This window comes from Hyperolius riggenbachi, chromosome 8 (assembly GCF_040937935.1).
Source record: "Hyperolius riggenbachi isolate aHypRig1 chromosome 8, aHypRig1.pri, whole genome shotgun sequence".
Lineage (NCBI taxonomy): Eukaryota > Metazoa > Chordata > Amphibia > Anura > Hyperoliidae > Hyperolius > Hyperolius riggenbachi.
Genome location: NC_090653.1, coordinates 295,140,637 through 295,167,831, shown reverse-complemented (window position 1 = coordinate 295,167,831; position 27,195 = coordinate 295,140,637). Strand labels below are relative to the sequence as shown.

General features: G+C 46.9%; 1 protein-coding gene across 1 annotated transcript in view; it reads left to right on the top strand.

The window, feature by feature from the left end:
* The first annotated feature begins 206 nt into the window (after positions 1 to 206).
* Positions 207 to 27,195, top strand: part of LOC137527510 (collagen alpha-1(V) chain-like) — a 276,687-nt gene continuing 249,698 nt past the window's right edge. Inside the window, exon 1 of the mRNA XM_068248028.1 lies at positions 207 to 634. Within this exon, the coding sequence (XP_068104129.1) occupies positions 499 to 634 (136 nt within the window). The 5' untranslated portion in view covers positions 207 to 498. The remainder of the gene's footprint in view (positions 635 to 27,195) is intronic.

The following is a 27,195-nucleotide window of genomic DNA, read 5'->3' as shown; positions in this document are numbered from 1 at the left end:
AGAAGCCAGCAGCAGCCCCCCCAGCGGAGACCCCTCTGTACAGGTACAGCCCCCACCTGTGCATCTTCCCATAGCTTGGAGGGGGGGGGGGGGTCTGGCCCTGTATGAGCTGATAGGCTGAGCCCTGCACTGGGCGAGTCTGTGCAGCTACACTTCAGCCTTCTCACTGTCTGGAGGCTGCAGAGTGCAGAAAGTCTCTCCTCAGTTTGGGGGTCTCATTTTCTCAGTGTAGGATGAAGAGTGGGGGTGCCTGGTGTCTCCCCCCCAGTTACTCGCAGCTTCCCTCCCAGAGGAGCCGCCGGTCCAGCTGAGAAAGCAGAGCTAGCGGAGAGGCAACAGGCAGGAGGCTTTGTCTGGGGATAGAGGGAACTGACTGCTGAGATATTACCTCTGATTATTATTAAAGGGCTGGGAAGACTGTGCAGCCATTGTGGAGGGGCTGCTAATACTTTGCCTGCTGCACTAGAGACTCTATTCCTGCAGGAGCTGGATGCAGAGATGAGGAGACAGCAGGGATCTGCCCCCTGGCCTGTCTGCCACCTGGGGGCGCTGCTGTTGGCGGTGGTGCTGGGCACTGGCGGAGCTGCGGAGGCTGAAGACGCCTGGGATGGAGCAGGTTCCGGCCACCTGGCAGGTAAGGACTTCATACAAAATGTATTATTTGTAGTCACTAGAGAGAGGATGATGATGACCCAGGGTCACTGGACAGAGGACGATGATGACACAGGGTCACTGGACAGAGGATGACGATGACACAGGGTCACTGGACAGAGGATGACGATGACACAGGGTCACTGGACAAAGGGTGACGATGACACAGGGACACTGGACAGAGGACGATGATGACACAGGGTCACTGGACAGAGGATGACGATGACACTGGGTCACTGGACAGAGGATGATGATGACACAGGGTCACTGGACAGAGGATGTCGATGACACTGGGTCACTGGACAGAGGATGATGATGCGGGGTCACTGGACAGAGGATGACGATGACACTGGGTCACTGGACAGAGGATGACGATGACACAGGGTCACTGGACAGAGGATGACGATGACACAGGGTCACTGGACAAAGGGTGACGATGACACAGGGACACTGGACAGAGGACGATGATGACACAGGGTCACTGGACAGAGGATGACGATGACACTGGGTCACTGGACAGAGGATGATGATGACACAGGGTCACTGGACAGAGGATGTCGATGACACTGGGTCACTGGACAGAGGATGATGATGACACAGGGTCACTGGACAGAGGATGACGATGACACTGGGTCACTGGACAGAGGAGGATGATGCGGGGTCACTGGATAGAGGATGACGATGACACAGGGTCACTGGGCAGAGGATGATGATGACACAGGGACACTGGACAGAGGATGATGATGACACTGGACAAAGGGTGACGATGACACAGGGACACTGGACAGAGGACGATGATGACACAGGGTCACTGGACAAAGGGTGACGAAGACACAGGGACACTGGACAGAGGATGACGATGACACTGGGTCACTGGACAGAGGACGATGATGACACAGGGTCACTGGACAGAGGATGACGATGACACAGGGTCACTGGACAGAGGATGACGATGACACAGGGACACTGGACAGAGATTGACAATGACACAGGGACACTGGACAAAGGATGACGATGACACAGAGACACTGGACAGAGGAGGATGATGATGACACATGTTCCCTGGACAGAGGTTGATGATAACACAGCGTCACTGGACAGAGGATGTCGATGACACTGGGTCACTGGACAGAGGATGATGATGACACAGGGTCACTGGACAGAGGATGACGATGACACTGGGTCACTGGACAGAGGATGATGATGCGGGGTCACTGGACAGAGGATGACGATGACACTGGGTCACTGGACAGAGGATGACGATGACACAGGGTCACTGGACAGAGGATGACGATGACACAGGGTCACTGGACAAAGGGTGACGATGACACAGGGACACTGGACAGAGGACGATGATGACACAGGGTCACTAGACAGGGGATGATGATGCAGGGTCACATGGGGGCATGGGAAACTATTGCAGCCTAATACCTCCAACGTTCACCACAGCCAAATGATCAGCCCCCCATCACATCCTGTTTTCCCATCATTCCCCTCATTTCCACAGATCCAAACTTCAAATCAAGTCCGCTTTATGCGCCGAGCACGCTGAATGATGTATCCAGAATGATTTGTGGTTCCCATGGCAATGGCAGTAGGACACATGACCAACGCAGTGCTACAGAGAGATGACTTGAGACAAGCACAGGGAGCAGACAATTCCAGCACAGGCACAAGCATTGTGGAAGTCCCGGGTGGGCAGCCAGGCCATGGTGCTGTCAGAGGGGGGCTGCCTGGGGAGAAGGTGCTCCTGTGCCTGGACCTTCTGCAGGGGATGGTTCTGTAACAGCGACCCACTGACCAAACTTGTGACCGCCATGGCTGCAATGGTAACTTAGCAACCAAATGTCCCCAGAAAGTATGTTTGTAAAGCGCTGCAGAAGAAGTCAGTGCTATATAAATACATAATAATAACATTAGACTATGACTATGGTAGGATTAGAGTGTGAGCTCCTCTGAGGACAGTCAGTGACATGACTATGTACTCTGTAATGTGCTGCAGAAGATGTCAGTGCTATATAAATACATAATAATAATATGGTAGGACATTAGACTATGACTATGGTAGGATTAGAGTGTGAGCTCCTCTGAGGACAGTCAGTGACATGACTATGTACTCTGTAATGTGATGCAGGAGATGTCAGTGCTATATAAATACATAATAATAATATGGTAGGACATTAGACTATGACTATGGTAGGATTAGAGTGTGAGCTCCTCTGAGGACAGTCAGTGGCATGACTATGTACTCTGTAATGTGCTGCAGAAGCTGTCAGTGCTATATAAATACATAATAATAATATGGTAGGACATTAGACTATGACTATGGTAGGATTAGAGTGTGAGCTCCTCTGAGGACAGTCAGTGGCATGACTATGTACTCTGTAATGTGCTGCAGAAGCTGTCAGTGCTATATAAATACATAATAATAATATGGTAGGACATTAGACTATGACTATGGTAGGATTAGAGTGTGAGCTCCTCTGAGGACAGTCAGTGGCATGACTATGTACTCTGTAATGTGCTGCAGGAGATGTCAGTCCTATATAAATACATAATAATAATATGGTAGGACATTAGACTATGACTATGGTAGGATTAGAGTGTGAGCTCCTCTGAGGACAGTCAGTGACATGACTATGTACTCTGTAATGTGCTGCAGAAGATGTCAGTGCTGTATAAATACATAATAATAATATGGTAGGACATTACACTATGATTATGGCAGGATAAGAGTGTGAGCTGCTCTGAGGACAGTCAGTGACATGACTATGTACTCTGTAATGTGCTGCAGAAGATGTCAGTGCTATATAAATACATAATAATAATATGGTAGAACATTAGACCATGAGTATGGTAGGATTAGAATGTGAGCTCCTCTGAGGACAGTCAGTGACATGACTATGTACTCTGTAATGTGCTGCAGGAGATGTCAGTGCTATATAAATACATAATAATAATATGGTAGGACATTAGACTATGACTATGGTAGGATTAGAGTGTGAGCCTCTCTGAGGACAGCCAGTGACATGACTATGTACTCTGTAATGTGCTGCAGGAGATGCCAGTGCTATATAAATACATAATAATAATATGGTAGGACATTAGGCTATGACTACAGTAGGATTAGATTCTGAGGACAGCCAGTGACATGACTATGTACTCTGTAAAGTGCTGCAGAAGATGTCAGTGCTATATAAATACATAATAATAATATGGTAGGACATTAGGCTATGACTACAGTAGGATTAGATTGTGAGCTCCTCTGAGGGCACACAGTGACATGACTATGTACTCTGTAAAGTGCTGCAGAAGATGTCAGTGCTATATAAATACATAATAATAATATGGTAGGACATTAGACTATGACTATGGTAGGATTAGACTGTGTGCTCCTCTAAGGACAGTCAGTGACATGACTATGTACTCTGTAATGTGCTGCAGGAGATGTCAGTGCTATATAAATACATAATAATAATATGGTAGGACATTAGACTATGACTATGGTAGGATTAGAGTGTGAGCTCCTCTGAGGACAGTCAGTGACATGACAATGTACTCTGTAATGTGCTGCAGAAGATGTCAGTGCTATATAAATACATAATAATAATATGGTAGGACATTACACTATGACTATGGTAGGATTAGAGTGTGAGCTCCTCTGAGGACAGTCAGTGACATGACCATGTACTCTGTAATGTGCTGCAGGAGATGTCAGTGCTATATTAATACATAATAATAATATGGTAGGACATTAGACTATGACTATGGTAGGATTAGATTGTGAGCTCCTCTGAATACAGTCAGTGACATGACTATGTACTCTGTAATGTGCTGCAGGAGATGTCAGTGCTATATAAATACATAATAATAATATGGTAGGACATTAGACTATGACTATGGTAGGATTAGAGTGTGAGCTCCTCTGAGGACAGTCAGTGACATGACTATGTACTCTGTAATGTGCTGCAGGAGAGGTCAGTGCTATATAAATACATAATAATAATATGGTAGGACTTTACACTATGACTATGGTAGGATTAGATTGTGAGCTCCTCTGAGGGCAGTCAGTGACATGACTATGTACTCTGTAATGTGCTGCAGGAGATGTCAGTGCTATATAAATACATAATAATAATATGGGAGGACATTAGACCATGACTATGGTAGGATTAGAGTGTGAGCTCCTCTGAGGACAGTCAGTGACATGACTATGTACTCTGTAATGTGCTGCAGGAGATGTCAGTGCTATATAAATACATAATAATAATATGGGAGGACATTAGACCATGACTATGGTAGGATTAGAGTGTGAGCTCCTCTGAGGACAGTCAGTGACAGGACTATGTACTCTGTAATGTGCTGCAGGAGATGTCAGTGCTATATAAATACATAATAATAATATGGTAGGACATTAGACTATGACTATGGTAGAATTAGAGAGTGAGCTCCTCTGAGGACAGTCAGTGACACGACTATGTACTCTGTAATGTGCTGCAGGAGATGTCAGTGCTATATAAATACATAATAATAATATGGTAGGACATTAGACTATGACTATGGTAGGATTAGAGTGTGAGCTCCTCTGAGAACAGTCAGTGACATGACTATGTACTCTGTAATGTGCTGCAGGAGATGTCAGTGCTATATAAATACATAATAATAATATGGTAGGACATTAGACTATGACTATGGTAGAATTAGAGAGTGAGCTCCTCTGAGGACAGTCAGTGACACGACTATGTACTCTGTAATGTGCTGCAGGAGATGTCAGTGCTATATAAATACATAATAATAATATGGTAGGACATTAGACTATGACTATGGTAGGATTAGAGTGTGAGCTCCTCTGAGGACAGTCAGTGACATGACTATGTACTCTGTAATGTGCTGTAGAAGATGTCAGTGCTATATAAATACATAATAATAATATGGTAGGACATTACACTATGACTATGGTAGGATTAGAGTGTGAGCTCCTCTGAGGACAGTCAGTGACATGACTATGTACTCTGTAATGTGCTGCAGAAGGTGTCAGTGCTATATAAATACATAATAATAATATGGTAGGACATTAGACTATGACTATGGTAGGATTAGAGTGTGAGCTCCTCTGATGACAGTCAGTGACATGACTATGTACTCTGTAATGTGCTGCAGGAGATGTCAGTGCTATATAAATACATAATAATAATACGGTAGGACATTAGACTATGACTATGGTAGGATTAGAGTGTGAGCTCCTCTGAGGACCAGGGGTGCTCACATACCCCTTTTCAAAATCCGTGTTGGGCCGGATCCGAATACCCAGATATCCGGATCCTGGTCAGATATCCATATTTGGCCATTTTGGTGTCCAACCCGGATTGGATATCTGACCCCACTATCCGGGATATCCGGGCAAATTCGGATATCTGGATAGAAAACCCGGAAGTGCCCTTTAAATTGCTTTAAAAACATTTTTAGGGTAAATGAGGCATGTAGCATCATTATTTTTTAAAGGGGAACACTAATTGATGATGTTGGGACTTAAATCCCCCCCCCCCCACACACACAAAAAATGGCTGTCAACATCAGGCCTAGGTTCCAGACAGCGGTCGTGCAGCCCACATTGTGTCCAAAGTGCCACGGGCCAAGTGCAAACACGTGCAAAGTGTAAAGTGCCACGTGCAAAGTGTCACGTGCCAAGTGCAAAGTGCCACGTACAAAGTGCCATGTGCAAACACATGCAAAGTTACACGTGCAAAGTGGCACTTTGCACGTGGCACTTTGCACGTGGCATTTTGCGCTTGGCACTTTGCACGTGGCACTTTGCTAGGCCAGCAGCACTGGAGTATGTCTCTCAGTGAGCATTCACAAGCAAGGACAAGATGTCTCACCATGGCAGCCCTCCTTATTATACGGGGGGGGGGGGGGGGGGGGGTTGACTGGCCAGTGTTCCTTTCTGTGATTGGGTGCCAGGGTTTAGGCTGGGAGCCCTCTGATTGGCTCAATGAGATCAGGTGGGGCTGGCCAGGGTTCCCCTCTGTAATTGGTTGCTAGGGATTCTGCTGGGAGCCCATTGATTGGCTCCCAGGACGTCCTGGACCTCTTACAGTATTTAAATAGTCAGATATCCGCGGATATCCGCATAGCCCAGCCAACTATTTGCAGATAGCTATCAGGATTTGCCCAGGTATCCGGAATCCAGATCAGAGGTCGGATAGCTGAAAAAAGGTTGGATATCCGGGTTACCCGGATATCCGGATGAGCACCCCTGCTGAGGACAGTCAGTGACATGACTGTACTCTGTAATGTGCTCCAGAAGATGTCAGTGCTATATACTGTAGAGTACATAGTCATGTCACTGACTGTCCTCAGAGGAGCTCACAATCTAATCCTACCATAGTCATAGTCTAATGTCCTACCATATTATTATGTATTTATATAGCACTGACATCTTCTGCAGCACATTACAGAGTACATAGTCATGTCACTGACTAACCTCAGAGGAGCTCACACTCTAATCCTACCATAGTCATAGTCTAATGTCCTACCATATTATTATTATGTATTTATATAGCACTGACATCTTCTGCAGCACATTACAGAGTACATAGTCATGTCACTGACTAACCTCAGAGGAGCTCACACTCTAATCCTACCATAGTCATAGTCTAATGTCCTACCATATTATTATTATGTATTTATATAGCACTGACATCTTCTGCAGCACATTACATAGTACATAGCCATGTCACTGACTGTCCTCAGAGGAGCTCACACTCTAATCCTACCATAGTCATAGTCTAATGTCCTACCATATTATTATGTATTTATATAGCACTGACATCTTCTGCAGCACTTAGCTGATGATGTAGGCGGCAGGAGAGAGTGAGCCACTGGGAGTGTTAAGTGCCACCTCCTTTTGGCCGGCCCGGCCAGCTGATGACGCAGGTGGGAGGAGATAGTGAGCTACCGGGAGTGTTGAGAGCCGCCTCCTTGTGGCCAGCCCACCCAGCTGCACAGCTTTGACGATCACTTGATTGTCTTGCCCCAAATGGCGATTTTGGTTTAGAACCAATAAATCATTTAGCCCTATTCCAGATCCCCCCTTCAGTGTATTTAGGCAGTTCCCTGCGTTAGTGTATATAGGCAGATTCCCCCCTTCAGTGTATATCGGCAGATCCCTCCTTTAGTGTATATAGGCAGATCCCCCCCGCAGTCGCCACCTCGCCACCGCTGGTGCCTGCTCTGCTCCCAGCACCCTTCTCCAGTAAGTCCCAATCCCCCTCACTGCATTGCTGTTCTATGACCCGTCGTGATGAGGCAACAAGTATTGCTCAGTGACAGCAAGGCCTGTAACAGGAAGAGTGGCATCCCTACCTGGTATCAGCCGATACTGGGCAACACTAACAGCAGCTTACCACAGGGCAAAGCAGTGAGGGGGATCGGGACTTACTGGAGGAGGGGGCCAGGAGGAGAGCAGGTACCTGCAGCGCCGGGGTAACTGCAGCTTTGACAATCACGTGATCGTCTTGCCCCAATAAATTGTCCAGCCCTAATCAGGTGTTTCTGACATTATTGTCAGATCTGACAGGATAAGCTGCATGCTTGTTTCTGGTGCGATTCAGACACTGCTGCAGCCAAACTGACCAGCAGGGCTGTCAGGCAACTGGTATTGTTTTAAAGGAAATAAATGGCAGTGTCCATATATTTCTCACTACAGTTGTCATTTAAGGGGGATACGCTGCCTGATAATGATGTTTGATGGACATGCTGCATAATTATGTTGCTTTAGGGTACACACAGCCTAATTCAGTTACTTGAGGGGATGTGATGTGTAATTCTGTTATTTGGATAGCTCACGTTGGCCCTGTACCACTGTTATTTAGGATACACACTGCCTAATTATGTTTTTTGAAGGACATTAACTGTCTTATGAAGCTATTTGCGAGAGAAATTCTGCATCATTATGTTGTTTGGTGGGGGGACATGCTTTTTATTTATGATTTAAAGAGAATCTGTATTGTTAAAATTGCACAAAAGTAAACATACCAGTGCGTTAGGGGACATCTCCTATTACCCTCTGTCACAATTTCGCTGCTCCCCGCCGCATTAAAAGTGGTTAAAAACTGTTTTAAAAAGTTTGTTTATAAACAAACAAAATGGCCACCACAACAGGAAGTAGGTTGATGTACAGCATGTCCACACATAGAAAATACATCCATACACAAGCAGGCTGTATACAGCCTTCCTTTTGAATCCCAAGAGATCATTTGTGTGTTTCTTTCCCCCTGCAGCTATCTTCCACTGAAGTGTGAGGCTGTTTCTTCCTGCAGAGTGCAGACAGCTCTGCCTGTATGTAATTCCTCAGTATGTGAAAGCCCAGCCAGTTCAGAGGAGGATTTATCCAGCTTGTAAAAGATAAGAGAGAGAAGAGAGAAGCTTCCCTAATCTAAATAATACACAGGCAGTGTGCAGAGAGGGGCCTGGAGGAAGGAGATGCATCACAGAACCACAACACTGAAGAACTTGGCAGCCTTCCAGACACAGGCTGACAAGTCTGACAAGAGAGACATAAGTTGATTTATTACAGAGATGGTGATAGTAGAACGTGCTGCAGTAAGCCAGAACACATTAGAATAGATTTTGGAATGTGTAGGATGGAAGAAAACCGGATGAAATTTTTGTTACGGAGTCTCTTTAAGATTCTTGAACAGTGACGTAGCTAAGGAGCTGTGGGCCCCGATGCAAGTTTTACATTGGAGGCCCCCTAAGCACGCTATACGTAACAATTGATATGGTGCATGAAAACCTGCCAATGGCAACTACAGTGTCAGAGGTGCAAGAAGGGGATGGGGAGCAGCTTGTTACTGATCACTACTATTCCAAGTATCTATAGAAGTATTTATTATGAGCACAGGACCAATAGAGAGCTAATACTGCAGATGAGGGAGGGCCCCTCTGGCCCAAGGGCCCCGATGCAATCGCAACCTCTGCACCCCCTATTGCTATCTTGTATCAGTTGTTGTAGAAAGCAGTACATGTATTGTCCATTTTACACCATTGGGTGAACATCCGCTATTTGGCCACACCCATAGACTACAGTGACCACACCCAGTTTTTGCTGCAGCAGAATCTATTGGTGCATGGAGGATCCTCCATTGATTGTAGTCACACCCTTCATCCAGAGGCATAGTCTACAGTACGGATTATTATAGGATGCATCCCCCAAACATACATCCCTTATAGGAACACTTCCCCCCCCCCCCCCCCCCCCCAACTAGAAATGCGAAGTTCGGATCTTTTTACTATGGAAGCATTCGGGGGTGAAATGAATAGCAGGACAGGTATTTCCCTGCAGTGGACAGAGAAGGGGAGGGGGGTGGACACACAGAGAAGGGGAGAAGATAGACAGAGGGCAGGGAGTGGACAGAGGAGGGAGGAGGGACGAGCAGAGAGCAGAAATGTGTGCACACAATACCCACATGCTGCAATCATATGCTTTACATATATTTCACCTATATGTTCATCTGTATACTCCCAACTCCCATTCCCCAAAGCATTCCCAGAAGTGCAGCTGTATAGAGCAGTGCAGGAGGATCATATTGCACAGCAATCACAGTGCCTGCCCTGTCCAAGCCCAGCACGCTGCCTGTAACGTTACTGAGCTGAGCCAAAAGCTTCCAAAGTGATCACTGTGCACAACTACGGAACAGACAGCCTATAATGAGCAGCACGTTATAGCCAGTATGTGTGCTCTACACATATCTGGCAGTGGCACCGATGTCCTCTCTCTCTCATCTACCTGTGGCTGTGCAAGGCTGCCTCCCCTCCAACAGGGCGATCCATCTCTGCTCTGCTTCCAGGACCCCGCTGCCCGCTGAGAGGGGGCGTGTCGCTCCTGGCCCCGCCCCCTTTGCGATCCGAATCACTCATTTTGATGATTCGGATGATTCGACTCACAAAAGATCCGAATCGTTCATGATCCGGACAACACTACCCCCAACTACACTGATGTCTCAGGCAAGACTCTTTGTTGCCTGGAGTAAATGATGAATTATCTGTGTCTGGCTATTTCTCCTGTTCAGATTCTTCCTGAATAATTTAGGAGGTCTCTGATCTTCCCTGAGCACGGTCTCACACTGGGGGAGGGGTGATTGGGGGATGGTTGTGGTACGATTTGCGTCTACATTTTGGGAGACGCCATGCTGCGATCCTCGTTCTTTTCTGCTGTTTTTTTGCGTGAAAGAGCCCTTGTTTATGAATTCACAATAGCTGCAATAATGCGCAGTGTCAGACAGTGAGTGTAATTCTCACTAGTGACCTGCAGAGGGCTGCGGCTGCCTTTGAGACACCAGCCAGTGGCATCCAGAGGTCGCTCAATATTATTATTATTACAGTATAATCTGGTTATACTAAACTCTGATATAGTAATAATTTGGGTATAGTAAACTAAATGTCCAGGTCCCAGCCAAGCCCCATTATAAGTACATGGGAGCATTGCCTGATATAGTAAACCCAGCTACAACATCTGTTATAGTAAACCTGTTTGTTTGTTTTTTGGCTCCTGCGGTATTCTGTATCCGGCTATAGTGGAAAGTGGGCGGGACATGCACAGAGGGGTATCTAGAGGGGAGCAGGCACGGCTTGTGCCATGGGCGCCATGTCTGTCCCTGTACTGTGCCCCAGATCACTTCTGTTATCTGGGGAACATGACTACGGTATGTAGGCCGCACTTGGCTTAGTGTTAGAAAAGAGGACAGAGAGGAAATAAGAAGAGACATTTACAAAAAAGTAACTTCAGCAACATCCAGAGGCAAAAACTACAGGCAACCGTAACACATGTACGCGAGAAAGGATGCTGTTTTTAGAGGGGAAAGGGGCTCTGACCAAGGGGGAGGGGGCGCAATTTTAGTGTTTGCCATAGGCTCTATATTACCCAGGTACGCCCCTGGGCATGCATCATACGTCAGTCGGAGACTGTGTAAGCTGCTGCCTGATCACTGAGGGAATCAGCGCTGCGTAATATGTTGGCGCTTTATAAATACAATAAATACAATAAATTGCCTGTAATCTGTGACTTGCTTGTGCATGGCTGCAATGCTTACAGTATCATCCAGGCTGCACAGAAATGTGGACAGAGGAGCACACTATTGGTACTGTACCTGCATCTGCTGGCGAGACCTATGCTTCCTGTGCAAGCTGCTGCTTGATTACTGAGCGAATTGCCTGTAATCTGTGGCTTGCTTGTGCATGGCTGCAATGCTACAGCATCATCCGGGCTGCACAGAAATGTGGACAGAGGAGCACGCTATCAGTACTGTGCCTGCATCTGCTGGTGAGACCTATGCTTCCTGTGTTAGCTATTGCCTGATTACTGAGCGAATTGCCTGTCATCTGTGACTTGCTTGTGCATGACTGCAACACTACAGTATCATCCAGGCTGCACAGACATGTGCACAGAGGGGCACACTATCAGTACTGTACCTGCATCTGCTGGTGAGACCTATGCTTCCTGTGTTAGCTATTCCCTGATTATAATGGCAATGGCAGTATTTGTATAGCGCCTTTCTCCTGTCGGACTCAAAGCGCTTGCGAGGCAGCCACTAGAGCGCACTCAGTAGGCAGTAGCAGTGTTAAGGAGACTTGCCTAAGAAACTCCTTACTGAAAATAGGTGCTGGCGTACTGAACAGGCAGAGCCTAGATTTGAACCCAGGTCTCCTGTGTCAGAGGCAGAGCCCTTAACCATTACACTATCCAGCCACTGCTGATTACTGAGCGAATTGCCTGTGATCTGTGACATGCTTGTGCATGGCTGCAATGCTACAGCATCATCCAGGCTGCACAGAGGTGGACAGAGGAGCACACTATCAGTGCTGTACCTGCATTACCTGGTGAGACCTATGCTTCCTGTGTATGCTGCTGCCTGATTACTGAGGGAATTGCCTGTCATCTGTGACATGCTTGTGCATGGCTGCAATGCTACAGCATCATCCCGGCTGCACAGACATGTGGACAGAGGAGCACACTATCAGTACCGTATCTGCAATAACTGATGGGACCTATGCTTCCTGTGCAAGCATTGAAAAGAAAATATGGCTGAATTAAGATCCAAGAATTACAGTAGATTTTATATGACTGAGTCAGGGATGTAACTAGGCCCCGCCAGGCCCCCCTGCAGAATTTCAGAGTGGGCCCCCCCTCCCCCCCCCCCTCCCTGGGGCCCGCTCGGGGCCGTTTTGTGGGGGCTGGCAGCATGAGGGGAAAGCCTTGGCCACAGTCGGCAGGGAGAGGGGAAGGTCCCCCCCTCTCCCTCACCTCGGGGCTCTCCCCTCTGCGCTCCCCTCCAGCTAGTTACAGTGTGGGCAGTGGCGGGCAGATACATACCTTCCATGCGTTCCACCGCATACTCCTCGCTCTAACATCTGACGTCACTTCCGGAAGCACAGGGGACAGAGGTAGCATGGAGGGGGACACTAGAGGCACAGGGGACAGAGGTGACAGGGAGGGGGACACTGGAGGCACAGGGGACAGAGGTGACATGGAGGGGGACACTAGAGGCACAGGGGACAGAGGTGACATGGAGGGGGACACTAGAGGCACAGGGGACAGAGGTGACATGGAGGGGGACACTAGAGGCACAGAGGTGGCATGGAGGGGGACACTAGAGGCACAGGGGACAGAGGCGGCATGGAGGGGGACACTACAGGCACATGGGACAGAGGCGGCACAGAAGGGGACACTAGAGGCACAGGGGAGAGACAGAGGTAGCATGGAGGGGGACACTAGAGGCATAGGGGACAGAGGTAGCATGGAGGGGGACACTAGAGGCACAGGGGAGAGACAGAGGTAGCATGGAGGGGGACACTAGAGGCATAGGGGACAAAGGCGGCATGGAGGGGGACACTACAGGCACATGGGACAGAGGCGGCACAGAGGGGGGCACTAGAGGCACAGGGGGGACAGAGGCGGCATGGAGGGGGTACTAGAGGCTCATGGGACAGAAATAGCATGGTGGGGACAAAGGTGACATGGAGAGGGATGCTAGAGGGACGGGGGGGGGGGGGGTCAGTGGAGGCTAAAGGGGGTACTAGAGGCTCAGGGGACAAAACTGACATGGAGGGGACACTAGAGGCATGGAGAGGGCAGTGGAGGCACAGGGGGGTACTAGACGGTCAGGGGAAAAGGCGGCATGGGGGGGACACTAGAGGCACAGGGGGGACACTAGAGGAACGGGGGGGACACTAGAGGAACGGGGGGACAGTTGAGGCAATGAGGGTGTACTAGAGGCACAGGGGACAAAGGCGGCATGGAGGGGGACATTAGAGGCATAGGGGGGACAGAGGTGGCACTAGAGGCATAGGGGGGACAGAGGCGGCACTAGAGGCATAGGGGGGACAGAGGCGGCACTAGAGGCATAGGGGGGACAGAGGCGGCACTAGAGGCATAGGGGGGACAGAGGCGGCACTAGAGGCATAGGGGGGACAGAGGCGGCACTAGAGGCATAGGGGGGACAGAGGCGGCACTAGAGGCATAGGGGGACAGAGGCGGCACTAGAGGCATAGGGGGGACAGAGGTGGCACTAGAGGCATAGGTGAGACGGAGGTGGCACTAGAGGCATAGGGGGGACAGAGGCGGCACTAGAGGCACAGGGGGGACAGAGGCGGCACTAGAGGCATAGGGGGGACAAAGGTGGCACTAGAGGCATAGGGGGGACAGAGGCGGCACTAGAGGCACAGAGGGGACAGAGGCGGCACTAGAGGCACAGGGGGGACAGAGGCGGCACTAGAGGCACAGGGGGGACAGAGGCGACACTAGAGGCACAGGGGGGACCAGAGGCGACACTAGAGGCATAGGGGGGACAGAGGCGGCACTAGAGGCATAGGGGGGACAGAGGTGGCACTAGAGGCATAGGGGGGACAGAGGCGGCACTAGAGGCATAGGGGGGACAGAGGCGGCACTAGAGGCATAGGGGGGACAGAGGCGGCACTAGAGGCATAGGGGGGACAGAGGCGGCACTAGAGGCATAGGGGGGACAGAGGCGGCACTAGAGGCATAGGGGGGGCAGAGGTGGCACTAGAGGCATAGGGGGGACAGAGGTGGCACTAGAGGCACAGGGGGGGGGGGCAGAGGTGACACTAGAGGCATAGGGGGGACAGAGGTGACACTAGAGGCATAGGGGGGACAGAGGTGGCACTAGAGGCATAGGGGGGGGGCAGAGGTGGCACTAGAGGCATAGGGGGGACAGAGGTGGCACTAGAGGCATAGGGGGGACAGAGGTGGCACTAGAGGCATAGGGGGGACAGAGGTGGCACTAGAGGCATAGGGGGGACAGAGGTGGCACTAGAGGCATAGGGGGGACAGAGGTGACACTAGAGGCATAGGGGGGACAGAGGTGACACTAGAGGCATAGGGGGGACAGAGGTGACACTAGAGGCTTAGGTTTCTCCCAATCATAGGGTTAGTTGGAAGGGAAGGACAGGGATTCTCTACATACATACACTTGTGTGAGCGCATCAGGTGATTGTCTCAGTCCAGCGAGTCCTGCAGATTCTCACCGTCAGGCCTGGAACCCACTACAAAGCGCTATCTCTAGCAACTTGCATGAGCGTTTTGCTAGCGATTTCATGAGCGTTTTCTGGTGATTTGGGTAGCGATTGTGATAGCGATTAATGATTCGCGTTTCTAACTCTGATTGGTCCTTCCAATTAATTTTAATTTGTTTGCAGTGTGCAGTCATTTCAAAATGCTAGCAAAGCCGCTCTGTGCAGGCGTTGATTACACCAGCGTTTATATACTTTACATGGCAGAAACGCTAACGCTAAACGCGAAAAATGCTGCATGTCCTGCGTTTATGATTTGGCAATCGCAATCGCTCCAGTGGAATTTGGTCCATCCATTAACATTAGCTGAGCGTTTAGGGAAATCGCTGGTGGTTTGAATCGCTCCCTAACAGCTCCCAAAATTGCTCTAGTGGGTTTGAGCCCTCAGTCTATATATTTTATCCAGCGCTGGTTTTCGGGGAGGATCTCCGCTGCTTGGATGAGGCGCTGTAATCGGACGCAGCCGGTCCTGCCGAGGTCACAGCATGACAGCTCCTCTTGGTCGGGTTCCCAGGGCCGGTCGGCCTGTCACCTGCGGACACTGGCTGGAAACCGGCCCGTCTTTGTGAGAACCTCGCGCGGTTCCCAGGCAACCGGCAACTCTGTCTCATAATTCGCAGGGCCGCTCTCCCCGGGGCTCCGACTGCCATGTCATTTGTTTTCATTCAATGGCAAACCCAAACACTGGCTGCTTACCTAAGCTGCTCGCCCTGGCCAAGCGCCCAAATCAGCGGCTAAAAATATGTGCCGGGGAAGCTTTAACTCCTTACAGCAGTGCTTCCCAACATCACGCCAAACGCTCAGATCTCAGCGACACTACATACTGGAGGCAGCAGAGATCAGCACACACTGCAGCTAATTTACTATCAGTACAGGCACAGAGTAACAGCTTATACTGTACATACTGGAGGTAGCAGAGATCAGCACACACTGCAGCTAGTTTACTATCGGTACAGGCACAAAGTAACATCTTATACTGTACATTCTGGAGGCAGCAGAGATCAGCACACACTGCAGCTAGTTTACTATCAGTACAGACACAGAGTAACAGCTTATACTGTACATACTGGAGGCAGCAGAGATCAGCACATGCTGCAGCTAGTTTACTATCAGTACAGACACAGAGTAACAGCTTATACTGTACATACTGGAGGTAGCAGAGATCAGCACACACTGCAGCTAGTTTACTATCGGTACAGGCACAAAGTAACAGCTTATACTGTACATACTGATGGCAGCAGAGATCAGCACACACTGCAGCTAATTTACTATCAGTACAGGCACAGAGTAACAGCTTATACTGTACATACTGGTGGTAGCAGAGATCAGTACATGCTGCAGCTAGTTTACTATCAGTACAGGCACAGAATAACAGCTTATACTGTACATACTGGGGGCAGCAGAGATCAGCACACACTGCAGCTAATTTACTATAAATACAGGCACAGAGTAATAGCTTATACTGTACAAACTGGAGGTAGCAGAGATCAGCACACACTGCAGCTAGTTTACTATCAGTACAGGCACAGAGTAACAGCTTATACTGTACATACTGGGGGCAGCAGAGATCAGCACACACTGCAGCTAATTTACTATAAGTACAGGCACAGAGTAACAGCTTATACTGTACATACGGGAGGCAGCAGAGATCAGCACACACTGCAGCTAGTTTACTATCAGTACAGGCACAGAGTAACAGCTTATACTGTACATACTGAAGGTAGCAGAGATCAGCACACGCTGCAGCTAGTTTACTATTAGCACAGGCACAGAGTAACAGCTTATACTGTACATACGGGAGGCAGCAGAGATCAGCACACACTGCAGCTAATTTACTATCAGTACAGGCACAGAGTAACAGCTTATACTGTACATACTGGAGGTAGCAGAGATCAGCACACACTGCAGCTAATTTACTATAAGTACAGGCACAGAGTAACAGCTTATACTGTACATACGGGAGGCAGCAGAGATCAGCACACACTGCAGCTAATTTACTATCAGTACAGGCACAGAGTAACAGCTTATACTGTACATACAGGAGGCAGCAGAGATCAGCACACGCTGCAGCTAGCTTACTATCAGTACAGGCACAGAGTAACAGCTTATACTGTACATACTGGAGGCAGCAGAGATCAGCACACGCTGCAGCTAGTTTACTATCAGTACAGGCACAGAATAACAGCTTATACTGCACATACTGGGGGTATCAGAGATCAGCACACACTGCAGCTAGTTTACTATCAGTACAGGCACAGAGTAACACCTTATACTGTACATACTGGAGGCAGAAGAGATCAGCACACGCTGCAGCTAGTTTACTGTCAGTACAGGCACAGAGTAACACCTTATACTGTACATACTGGAGGCAGCAGAGATCAGCACACATTACAGCTAGTTTACTATCAGTACAGGCACAGAGTAACAGCTTATACTGTACATACTGGAGGCAGCAGAGATCAGCACACGCTGCAGCTGGTTTACTATGAGTACAGGCACATAGTAACAGCTTATACTGTACATACTGGAGGCAGCAAAGATCAGCACACACTGCAGCTAGTTTACTATCAGTACAGGCACAGAGTAACAGCTTATACTGTACATACTGGAGGTAGCAGAGATCAGCACACGCTGCAGCTAGTTTACTATCAGTACATATACAGAGTAACAGCTTACACTGTACATACTGGAGGCAGCAGAGATCAGCACACACTGCAGCTAGTTTACTATCAGTACAGACACAGAGTAACAGCTTATACTGTACATACTGGAGGTAGCAGAGATCAGCACACGCTGCAGCTAGTTTACTATCAGTACAGGCAAAGAGTAACAGCTTATACTGTACATACTGGAGGGAGCAGAGATCAGCACACACTGCAGTTAGTTTACTATCAGTACAGGCACAGAGTAACAGCTTACACTGTACATACTGGAGGGAGCAGAGATCAGCACACGCTGCAGCTAGTTTACTATAAGTACAGGCACAGAGTAACAGCTTATACTGTACATACTGGAGGTAGCAGAGATCAGCACACACTGCAGCTAGTTTACTATCAGTACAGGCACAGAGTAACAGCCTATACTGGAGGTAGCAGAGATCAGCTCACGCTGCAGCTAGTTTACTATCAGTACAGGCACAGAGTAACAGCTTATATTGTACATACTGGGGGTAGCAGAAATCAGCACACACTGCAGCTAGTTTACTATCAGTACAGGCACAGAGTAACAGCTTATACTGTACATACTGGAGGCAGCAGAGATCAGCACACGCTGCAGCTTGTTTACTATCAGTACAGGCACAGAGTAACAGCTTATACTGTACATACTGGAGGTAGCAGAGATCAGCACACACTGCAGCTAGTTTACTATCAGTACAGGAACAGAGTAACAGCTTATATTGTACATACTGGAGGAAGCAGAGATCAGCACACACTGCAGCTAGTTTACTATAAGTACAGGCACAGAGTAACAGCTTATACTGTACATACTGGAGGTAGCAGAGATCAGCGCACACTGCAGCTAGTTTACTATAAGTACAGGCACAGAGTAACAGCTTATACTGTACATACTGGAGGTAGCAGAGATCAGCACACACTGCAGCTAGTTTACTATCAGTACAGGAACAGAGTAACAGCTTATACTGTACATACTGGAGGCAGCAGAGATCAGCACACACTGCAGCTAGTTTACTATCAGTACAGGCACAGAGTAACAGCTTATACTGTACATACTGGAGGCAGCAGAGATCAGCACACATTGCAGCTAGTTTACTATCAGTACAGGCACAGAGTAACAGCTTATACTGTACATACTGGAGGGAGCAGAGATCAGCACACACTGCAGCTAGTTTACTATCAGTACAGGCACAGAGTAACAGCTTATACTGTACATACTGGGGGCAGCAGAGATCAGCACACACTGCAGCTAGTTTACTATCAGTACAAGCACAGAGTAACAGCTTATACTGTACATACTGGAGGCAGCAGAAATCAGCACACACTGCAGCTAGTTTACTATCAGTACAGGCGAAGAGTAACAGCTTACACTGTACATACTGGAGGTAACAGAGATCAGCTCGCACTGCAGCTAGTTTACTATCAGTACAGGCACAGAGTAACAGCTTATACTGTACATACTGGAGGTAGCAGAGATCAGCACACGCTGCAGCTAGTTTACTATCAGTACAGGTACAGAGTAACAGCTTACACTGTACATACTGGAGGCAGCAGAGATCAGCACACACTGCAGCTAGTTTACTATCAGTACAGACACAGAGTAACAGCTTATACTGTACATACTGGAGGTAGCAGAGATCAGCACACGCTGCAGCTAGTTTACTATTAGTACAGGCAAAGAGTAACAGCTTATACTGTACATACTGGAGGGAGCAGAGATCAGCACACACTGCAGTTAGTTTACTATCAGTACAGGCACAGAGTAACAGCTTATACTGTACATACTGGAGGGAGCAGAGATCAGCACACGCTGCAGCTAGTTTACTATAAGTACAGGCACAGAGTAACAGCTTATACTGTACATACTGGAGGTAGAAGAGATCAGCACACGCTGCAGCTAGTTTACTATCAGTACAGGCACAGATTAACTGCTTATACTGTACATACTGGAGGCAGCAGAGATCAGCACACGCTGCAGCTAGTTTACTATCAGTACAGGCACAGAGTAACAGCTTATACTGTACATACTGGGGGTAGCAGAGATCAGCACATACTGCAGCTAGTTTACTATCAGTACAGGCACAGAGTAACAGCTTATACTGTACATACTGGGGGTAGCAGAGATCAGCACATACTGCAGCTAGTTTACTATCAGTACAGGCACAGAGTAACAGCTTATACTGTACATACTGGAGGCAGCAGAGATCAGCACACGCTGCAGCTAGTTTACTATCAGTACAGGCACAGAGTAACAGCTTATACTGTACATACTGGGGGTAGCAGAGATCAGCACACACTGCAGTTAGTTTACTATCAGTACAGGCACAGAGTAACAGCTTATACTGTACATACTGGGGGTAGCAGAGATCAGCACATACTGCAGCTAGTTTACTATCAGTACAGGCACAGAGTAACAGCTTATACTGTACATACCGGAGGTAGCAGAGATCAGCGCACACACTACAACTAGTTTACTATCAGTACAGGCACAGAGTAACAGCTTACACTGTACATACTGGATGCAGCAGAGATCAGCACACACTGCAGCTAGTTTACTATCAGTACAGAAACAGAGTAACAGCTTATACTGTACATACTGGAGGCAGCAGAGATCAGCACATACTGCAGCTAGTTTACTATCAGTACAGGCACAGAGTAACAGCTTATACTGTACATACTGGGGGTAGCAAAGATCAGCACATACTGCAGCTAGTTTACTATCAGTACAGGCACAGAGTAACAGCTTATACTGTACATACTGGAGGCAGCAGAGATCAGCACACGCTGCAGCTAGATTACTATCAGTACAGGCACAGAGTAACAGCTTATACTGTACATACTGGGGGTAGCAGAGATCAGCACATACTGCAGCTAGTTTACTATCAGTACAGGCACAGAGTAACAGCTTATACTGTACATACTGGAGGCAGCAGAGATCAGCTCACGCTGCAGCTAGTTTACTATCAGTACAGACACAGAGTAACAGCTTATACTGTACATACTGGAGGTAGCAGAGATCAGCACACGCTGCAGCTAGTTTACTATCAGTACAGGCACAGAGTAACAGCTTATACCGTACATACTAGGGAAGAGATGCCTGTAATACAAGTATATTGCCTTTTTTCAGGGTCTTTGTTAAGACATTTTCACCACATTTAGGTACAGACTCGCTGATGCATTGTTTTTTCCTCTGTACAGCGCCACAGAATTTGTTGGCGTTTTATAATAATAATATATAGTATGTATAAAGTAGTTGTGAGTGAGGCGGTGGGACCAGTCTTCGTAGCTTGTCTTCTATGTTAATAACAATAACATTTCTATAGCACTTTTCTCCCATAGGACTCAAAGCGCTTAGGCTCTCTCAGATTCAGTAATTAGTAGGATGAAGTATTCACACAACAAAAGTTATATTTCTGCAAATGCCAAACTGAACAGGTGGGTTTTCAGTCTGGATTTAAACACGTCCAGAGATGGAGCTTTCCTGATCTGTTGAGGTAAGGAGTTTCATAACGTAGGAGCAGCATGACAGAAGGCTCTGGGACCAAAAGTTTCTAAGTGGACTCGGGGTATGACTAGATTATTAGATTATGTGGATCTGAGAATACAGGGATTGCTACGCAGCGGTCATATTTCTTTCATGTATCATGTATCGGGCATGGAAACGTGCGGATCGGAGCGCAGTGAGGGCCGCACCAGCCTCATTCAATCACAGAGCGGTTTATTTTTTGAGTGCTTTTCAGAATGTTTGTCCTCTGGTTACAATTACACGCCGGGACGCCGTCTGATGTCTACGCCGTGCGTTGCGGTGTATTTATTCGGAACACGTGTCGTTACAAACGATGTCAGATCTCTATTGCTTATTATTCGTTTCCAGAGAAGGCGGAGGAAGATTTACATACGCGACGGACAAATTCCTTCCTTATAAGCGGATAATCCCGTGTGAGACGATTCTGAGGGTCATTTCGGCATTAATTATAATATTATGTGTCACTTACAGGGATAATCTGCTTATTCTGCATGTATGGAAATGTTTACTGCAATATACAATAACACAAACACAGCGCAAGAAATCACGTCAGTATTCTGTGCAAGACTCTCAGAGATCTGATCCCAGCAGCTAAAAAACTAAAATAAACTTCCAGCAATTCCCAAAAACAGAAATAAATGGAACTCCCGTAAAGAGAAACATCACTCCATATTTCTGCATTTCTCCTGGATTTCTTCACTGACTGTAGGATCAGCCATACTATGCCAGGGAAAAAACACATATATAAGTAGATAAATACTTTACCTACTTACATAACATGTATTATACTGTCCACATTTTGCTTTCAGTGAATGTTAGATAGTAAATTACGAGAATTCTGTTCCTGGTGGGGGCCATGTCTTTTGCCCACAGTTAAGGCTAACTAGTGATGTCATTTCTGCCCTTTACTTTTTTTCTTGTCTCCTCCAATCGCTGAGTCACCTCAGCCTTGCTTGTAAACACAAGTGAGCAGGGAATCGTGTTTCAGATAAGCAGCTAGGCAGGGAAATAAAGGGAAGAGGAGGAATATATTATAGATAAAAAGAACCCCCAGCATGCAACTGAATGGCAACGGCTATTAAAGGGCCAGTGCTTCTTAAGTATGTGATAACTCCAAACCATAACAGCAGAAACAGTTTTGCAAGTTTTGAATGCAGGATTAGCATCTTTATCACTTAATACACTCAGACCTGTTGCTGTTGAAATGTGATGTTTATGGCGACAATACTGCTGTAATTCAGGAATGAGTAATAAACCACCTCTCCAGGAAGGACAGATCACTGAGCACAGCACCCAGTAGCAGGAAAAGCGGCTGACTAATAAATAGCACCAGGGGTGCCCAATAAATAGTGGCCGATGTATATACTTTATTCTTTTGTGGCCATTAGAGGGCGGGGGAAGGCGTGGTTAAGGTTGGGGGGGGGGGGGGGGGGTTAAAGGACAACTGAAGAGAGAGGTATATGGAGGCTGCCATATTTATTTCCTTTTAAACAATACCAGTTACCTGACTCTCCTTCTCATCCTCTGCCTCTAATACTTTCAACCACAGCCCCTGAACAAGCATGCAGCAGATCAGGTGCTCTGACTGAGGTGTGACAAGATTAGCTGCATGCTTGTTTCAGGTGTGTGATTCAGACACTACTGCAGCCAAAGAGATCAGCAGGACTGCCAGGCAACTGGTATTGCTTAAAGGACACCTGAAGTGAAAGGGATATGGAGGCTGCCATATTTATTTCCTTTTAAACAATACCAGTTGCCTGGCAGCCCTGCTGTTGTATTTGGCTGCAGCAGTGTCCAACTGTCCAGAAACAAGCATGCAGCTAATCTTGTCAGATCTGACAAAGTCAGAAACGTCTGATATGCTGCATGCTTGTTCAGGGGCTATGGCTAAACGTATTAGAGGCAGAGAATCAGCAGGACAGCCAGGCAACTGGTATTGCTTAAAGGGACACTGACACTGTAGGGGGGTCGGGGGAAAATGAGTTGAACTTACCCGGGGCTTCTAATGGTCCCCCGCAGACATCCTGTGCCCGTGCAGCCACTCCCCAATGCTCCGGCCCCGCCTCCGGTTCACTTCTGGAATTTCAGACTTTTTCAGACTTTAAAGTCAGAAAACCACTGCGCCTGCGTATACAGGGCCTGCGCAGTATGTTCCTGGTGACATCAGCGGGATCGAGGACACGGCAACGCAGGCGCAGTGGTGTTCTGACTTTAAAGTGAACTGGAGGCGGGGCCAGAGCATTGGGGAGTGGCTGCGCAGGCACAGGATGTCTGCGGGGGACCATTAGAAGCCCCGGGTAAGTTCAACTCATTTTCCCCCGACCCCCCTACAGTATTCCTGTAAGTGGAAATAAATGTGGCAGTGTCCATATCCCTCTTGCTTCTGTTGTCATTTAAAGTATACCAGAGTAACAGAGGGGGGAGGCATATACTGTGACCAGTCCTGATGCCTCCTGCTCCCCTTATTCTCCATTCTGCCCCCGCTATCTATCTAAATGCTCCTCTGGCAGCCTCTACCAGGTCGCCGGGGTCGGGCACTACTCCGTAGGGGCTGGCTGGGCTGCATGCGTCCTACAGCTCCCACCCATGGCCAGGAGCGCTCTGCGTATGACGTCATGCACATGATCTGGTGACATCATACACATGCGCAGAGCACTCCTGGCCATGGGTGCGAGCTGTAGGACGTGGGGCGGGAGGGGGAGAGAAGATATCATACAATATTACACTGTTATACAAGCTGTACACTGACTGCTTTACATTGTATCACAGCGTCACATCTGCAGTGCTGTCCCATAAGAAGATATCATACAATATTTACACTGTTATACATGTTATACAAGCTGTACCCTGACTGCTTTACATTGTATCACAGCGTCACATCTGCAGTGCTGTCCCATGAGAAGATATCATAAAATATTACACTGTTATACAAGCTGCACACTGACTGCTTTACATTGTATCACAGCGTCACATCTGCAGTGCTGTCCCATGAGAAGATATCATACAATATTTACCCTGTTATACAAGCTGTACACTGACTGCTTTACATTGTATCACAGCGTCACATCTGCAGTGCTGTCCCATGAGAAGATATCATACAATATTACACTGTTATACAAGCTGTACACTGACTGCATTACATTGTATCACAGCGTCACATCTGCAGTGCTGTCCCATGAGAAGATATCATACAATATTACACTGTTATACAAGCTGTACACTGACTGCTTTACATTGTATCACAGTGTCACATCTGCAGTGCTGTCCCATGAGAAGATATCATACAATATTACACTGTTATACAAGCTGTACACTGACTGCTATACATTGTATCACAGCGTCACATCTGCAGTGTTGTCCCATGAGAAGATATCATACAATATTACACTGTTATACAAGCTGTAACCTGACTGCTTTACATTGTATCACAGTGTCACATCTGCAGTGCTGTCCCATGAGAAGATATCACACAATATTACACTGTTATACAAGCTGTACACTGACTGCTTTACATTGTATCACAGCGTCACATCTGCAGTGATGTCCCATGAGAAGATATCATACAATATTACACTGTTATACAAGCTGTACACTGACTGCTTTACATTGTGTCACAGTGTCACATCTGCAGTGTTGTCTCATGAGAAGATATCATACAATATTACACTGTTATACAAGCTGTACACTGACTGCTTTACATTGTATCACAGCGTCATATCGGCAGTGCTGTCCCATGAGAAGATATCATACAATATTACACTGTTATACAAGCTGTACACTGACTGCTTTACATTGTATCACAGCGTCACATCTGCAGTGCTGTCCCATGAGAAGATATCATACAATATTTACACTGTTATACAAGCTGTACACTGACTGCTTTACATTGTATCACAGTGTCACATCGGCAGTGCTGTCCCATGAGAAGATATACAATATTTACACTGTTATACAAGCTGTACTCTGACTGCTTTACATTGTATCACATCTGCAGTGCTGTCCCATGAGAAGATATCCTACAATATTTACACTGTTATACAAGCTGTACACTGACTGCTTTACATTGTATTACAGTGTCACATCTGCAGTGCTGTCCCATGAGAAGATATCATACAATATTACTCTATTATACAAGCTGCACACTGACTGCTTTACATTGTATCACAGCGTCACATCTGCAGTGCTGTCCCATGAGAAGATATAATACAATATTTACACTGTTATACAAGCTGTACACTGACTGCTTTACATTGTATCACAGTGTCACATCTGCAGTGCTGTCCCATGAGAAGATATCATACAATATTACACTGTTATACAAGCTGTACACTGACTGCTTTACATTGTGTCACAGCGTCACATCTGCAGTGCTGACCCATGAGAAGATATCATACAATATTACACTGTTATACAAGCTGTACACTGACTGCTTTACATTGTGTCACAGCGTCACATCTGCAGTGTTGTCCCATGAGAAGATATCATACAATATTACACTGTTATACAAGCTGTACACTGACTGCTTTACATTGTATCAGTGTCACATCTGCAGTGCTGTCCCATGGGAAGATATCATACAATATTACACTGTTATACAAGTTGCACACTGACTGCTTTGCATTGTGTCACAGCGTCACATCTGCAGTGCTGTCCCATGAGAAGATATCATACAATATTTACACTGTTATACAAGCTGTACACTGACTGCTTTACATTGTATCAGTGTCACATCTGCAGTGCTGTCCCATGGGAAGATATCATACAATATTACACTGTTATACAAGCTGTACACTGACTGCTTTACATTGTATCACAGTTTCACATCTGCAGTGCTGTCCCATGAGAAGATATCATACAATATTCACCCTGTTATACAAGCTGTACACTGACTGCTTTACATTGTATCACAGTGTCACATCTGCAGTGCTGTCCCATGAGAAGATATCATACAATACTTACACTGTTATACAAGCTGTACACTGACTGCTTTACATTGTATCACAGTGTCACATCTGCAGTGTTGTCCCATGAGAAGATATCATACAATATTTACACTGTTATACAAGCTGTACACTGACTGCTTTACATTGTATCACAGCGTCACATCTGCAGTGCTGTCCCATGAGAAGATATCATACAATATTACACTGTTATACAAGCTGTACACTGACTGCATTACATTGTATCACAGCGTCACATCTGCAGTGCTGTCCCATGAGAAGATATCATACAATATTACACTGTTATACAAGCTGTACACTGACTGCTTTACATTGTATCACAGCGTCACATCTGCAGTGCTGTCCCATGAGAAGATATCATACAATATTACACTGTTATACAAGCTGTACACTGACTGCTTTACATTGTGTCACAGCGTCACATCTGCAGTGCTGTCCCATGGGAAGATATCATACAATATTACACTATTATACAAGTTGCACACTGACTGCTTTACATTGTGTCACAGCGTCACATCTGCAGTGCTGTCCCATGGGAAGATATCATACAATATTACACTGTTATACAAGCTGTACACTGACTGCTTTACATTGTATCACAGTGTCACATCTGCAGTGCTGTCCCATGAGAAGATATCATACAATATTTACCCTGTTATACAAGCTGTACACTGACTGCTTTACATTGTATCACAGTGTCACATCTGCAGTTTTGTCCCATGAGAAGATATCATACAATATTACACTGTTATACAAGCTGTACACTGACTGCTTTACATTGTATCACAGTGTC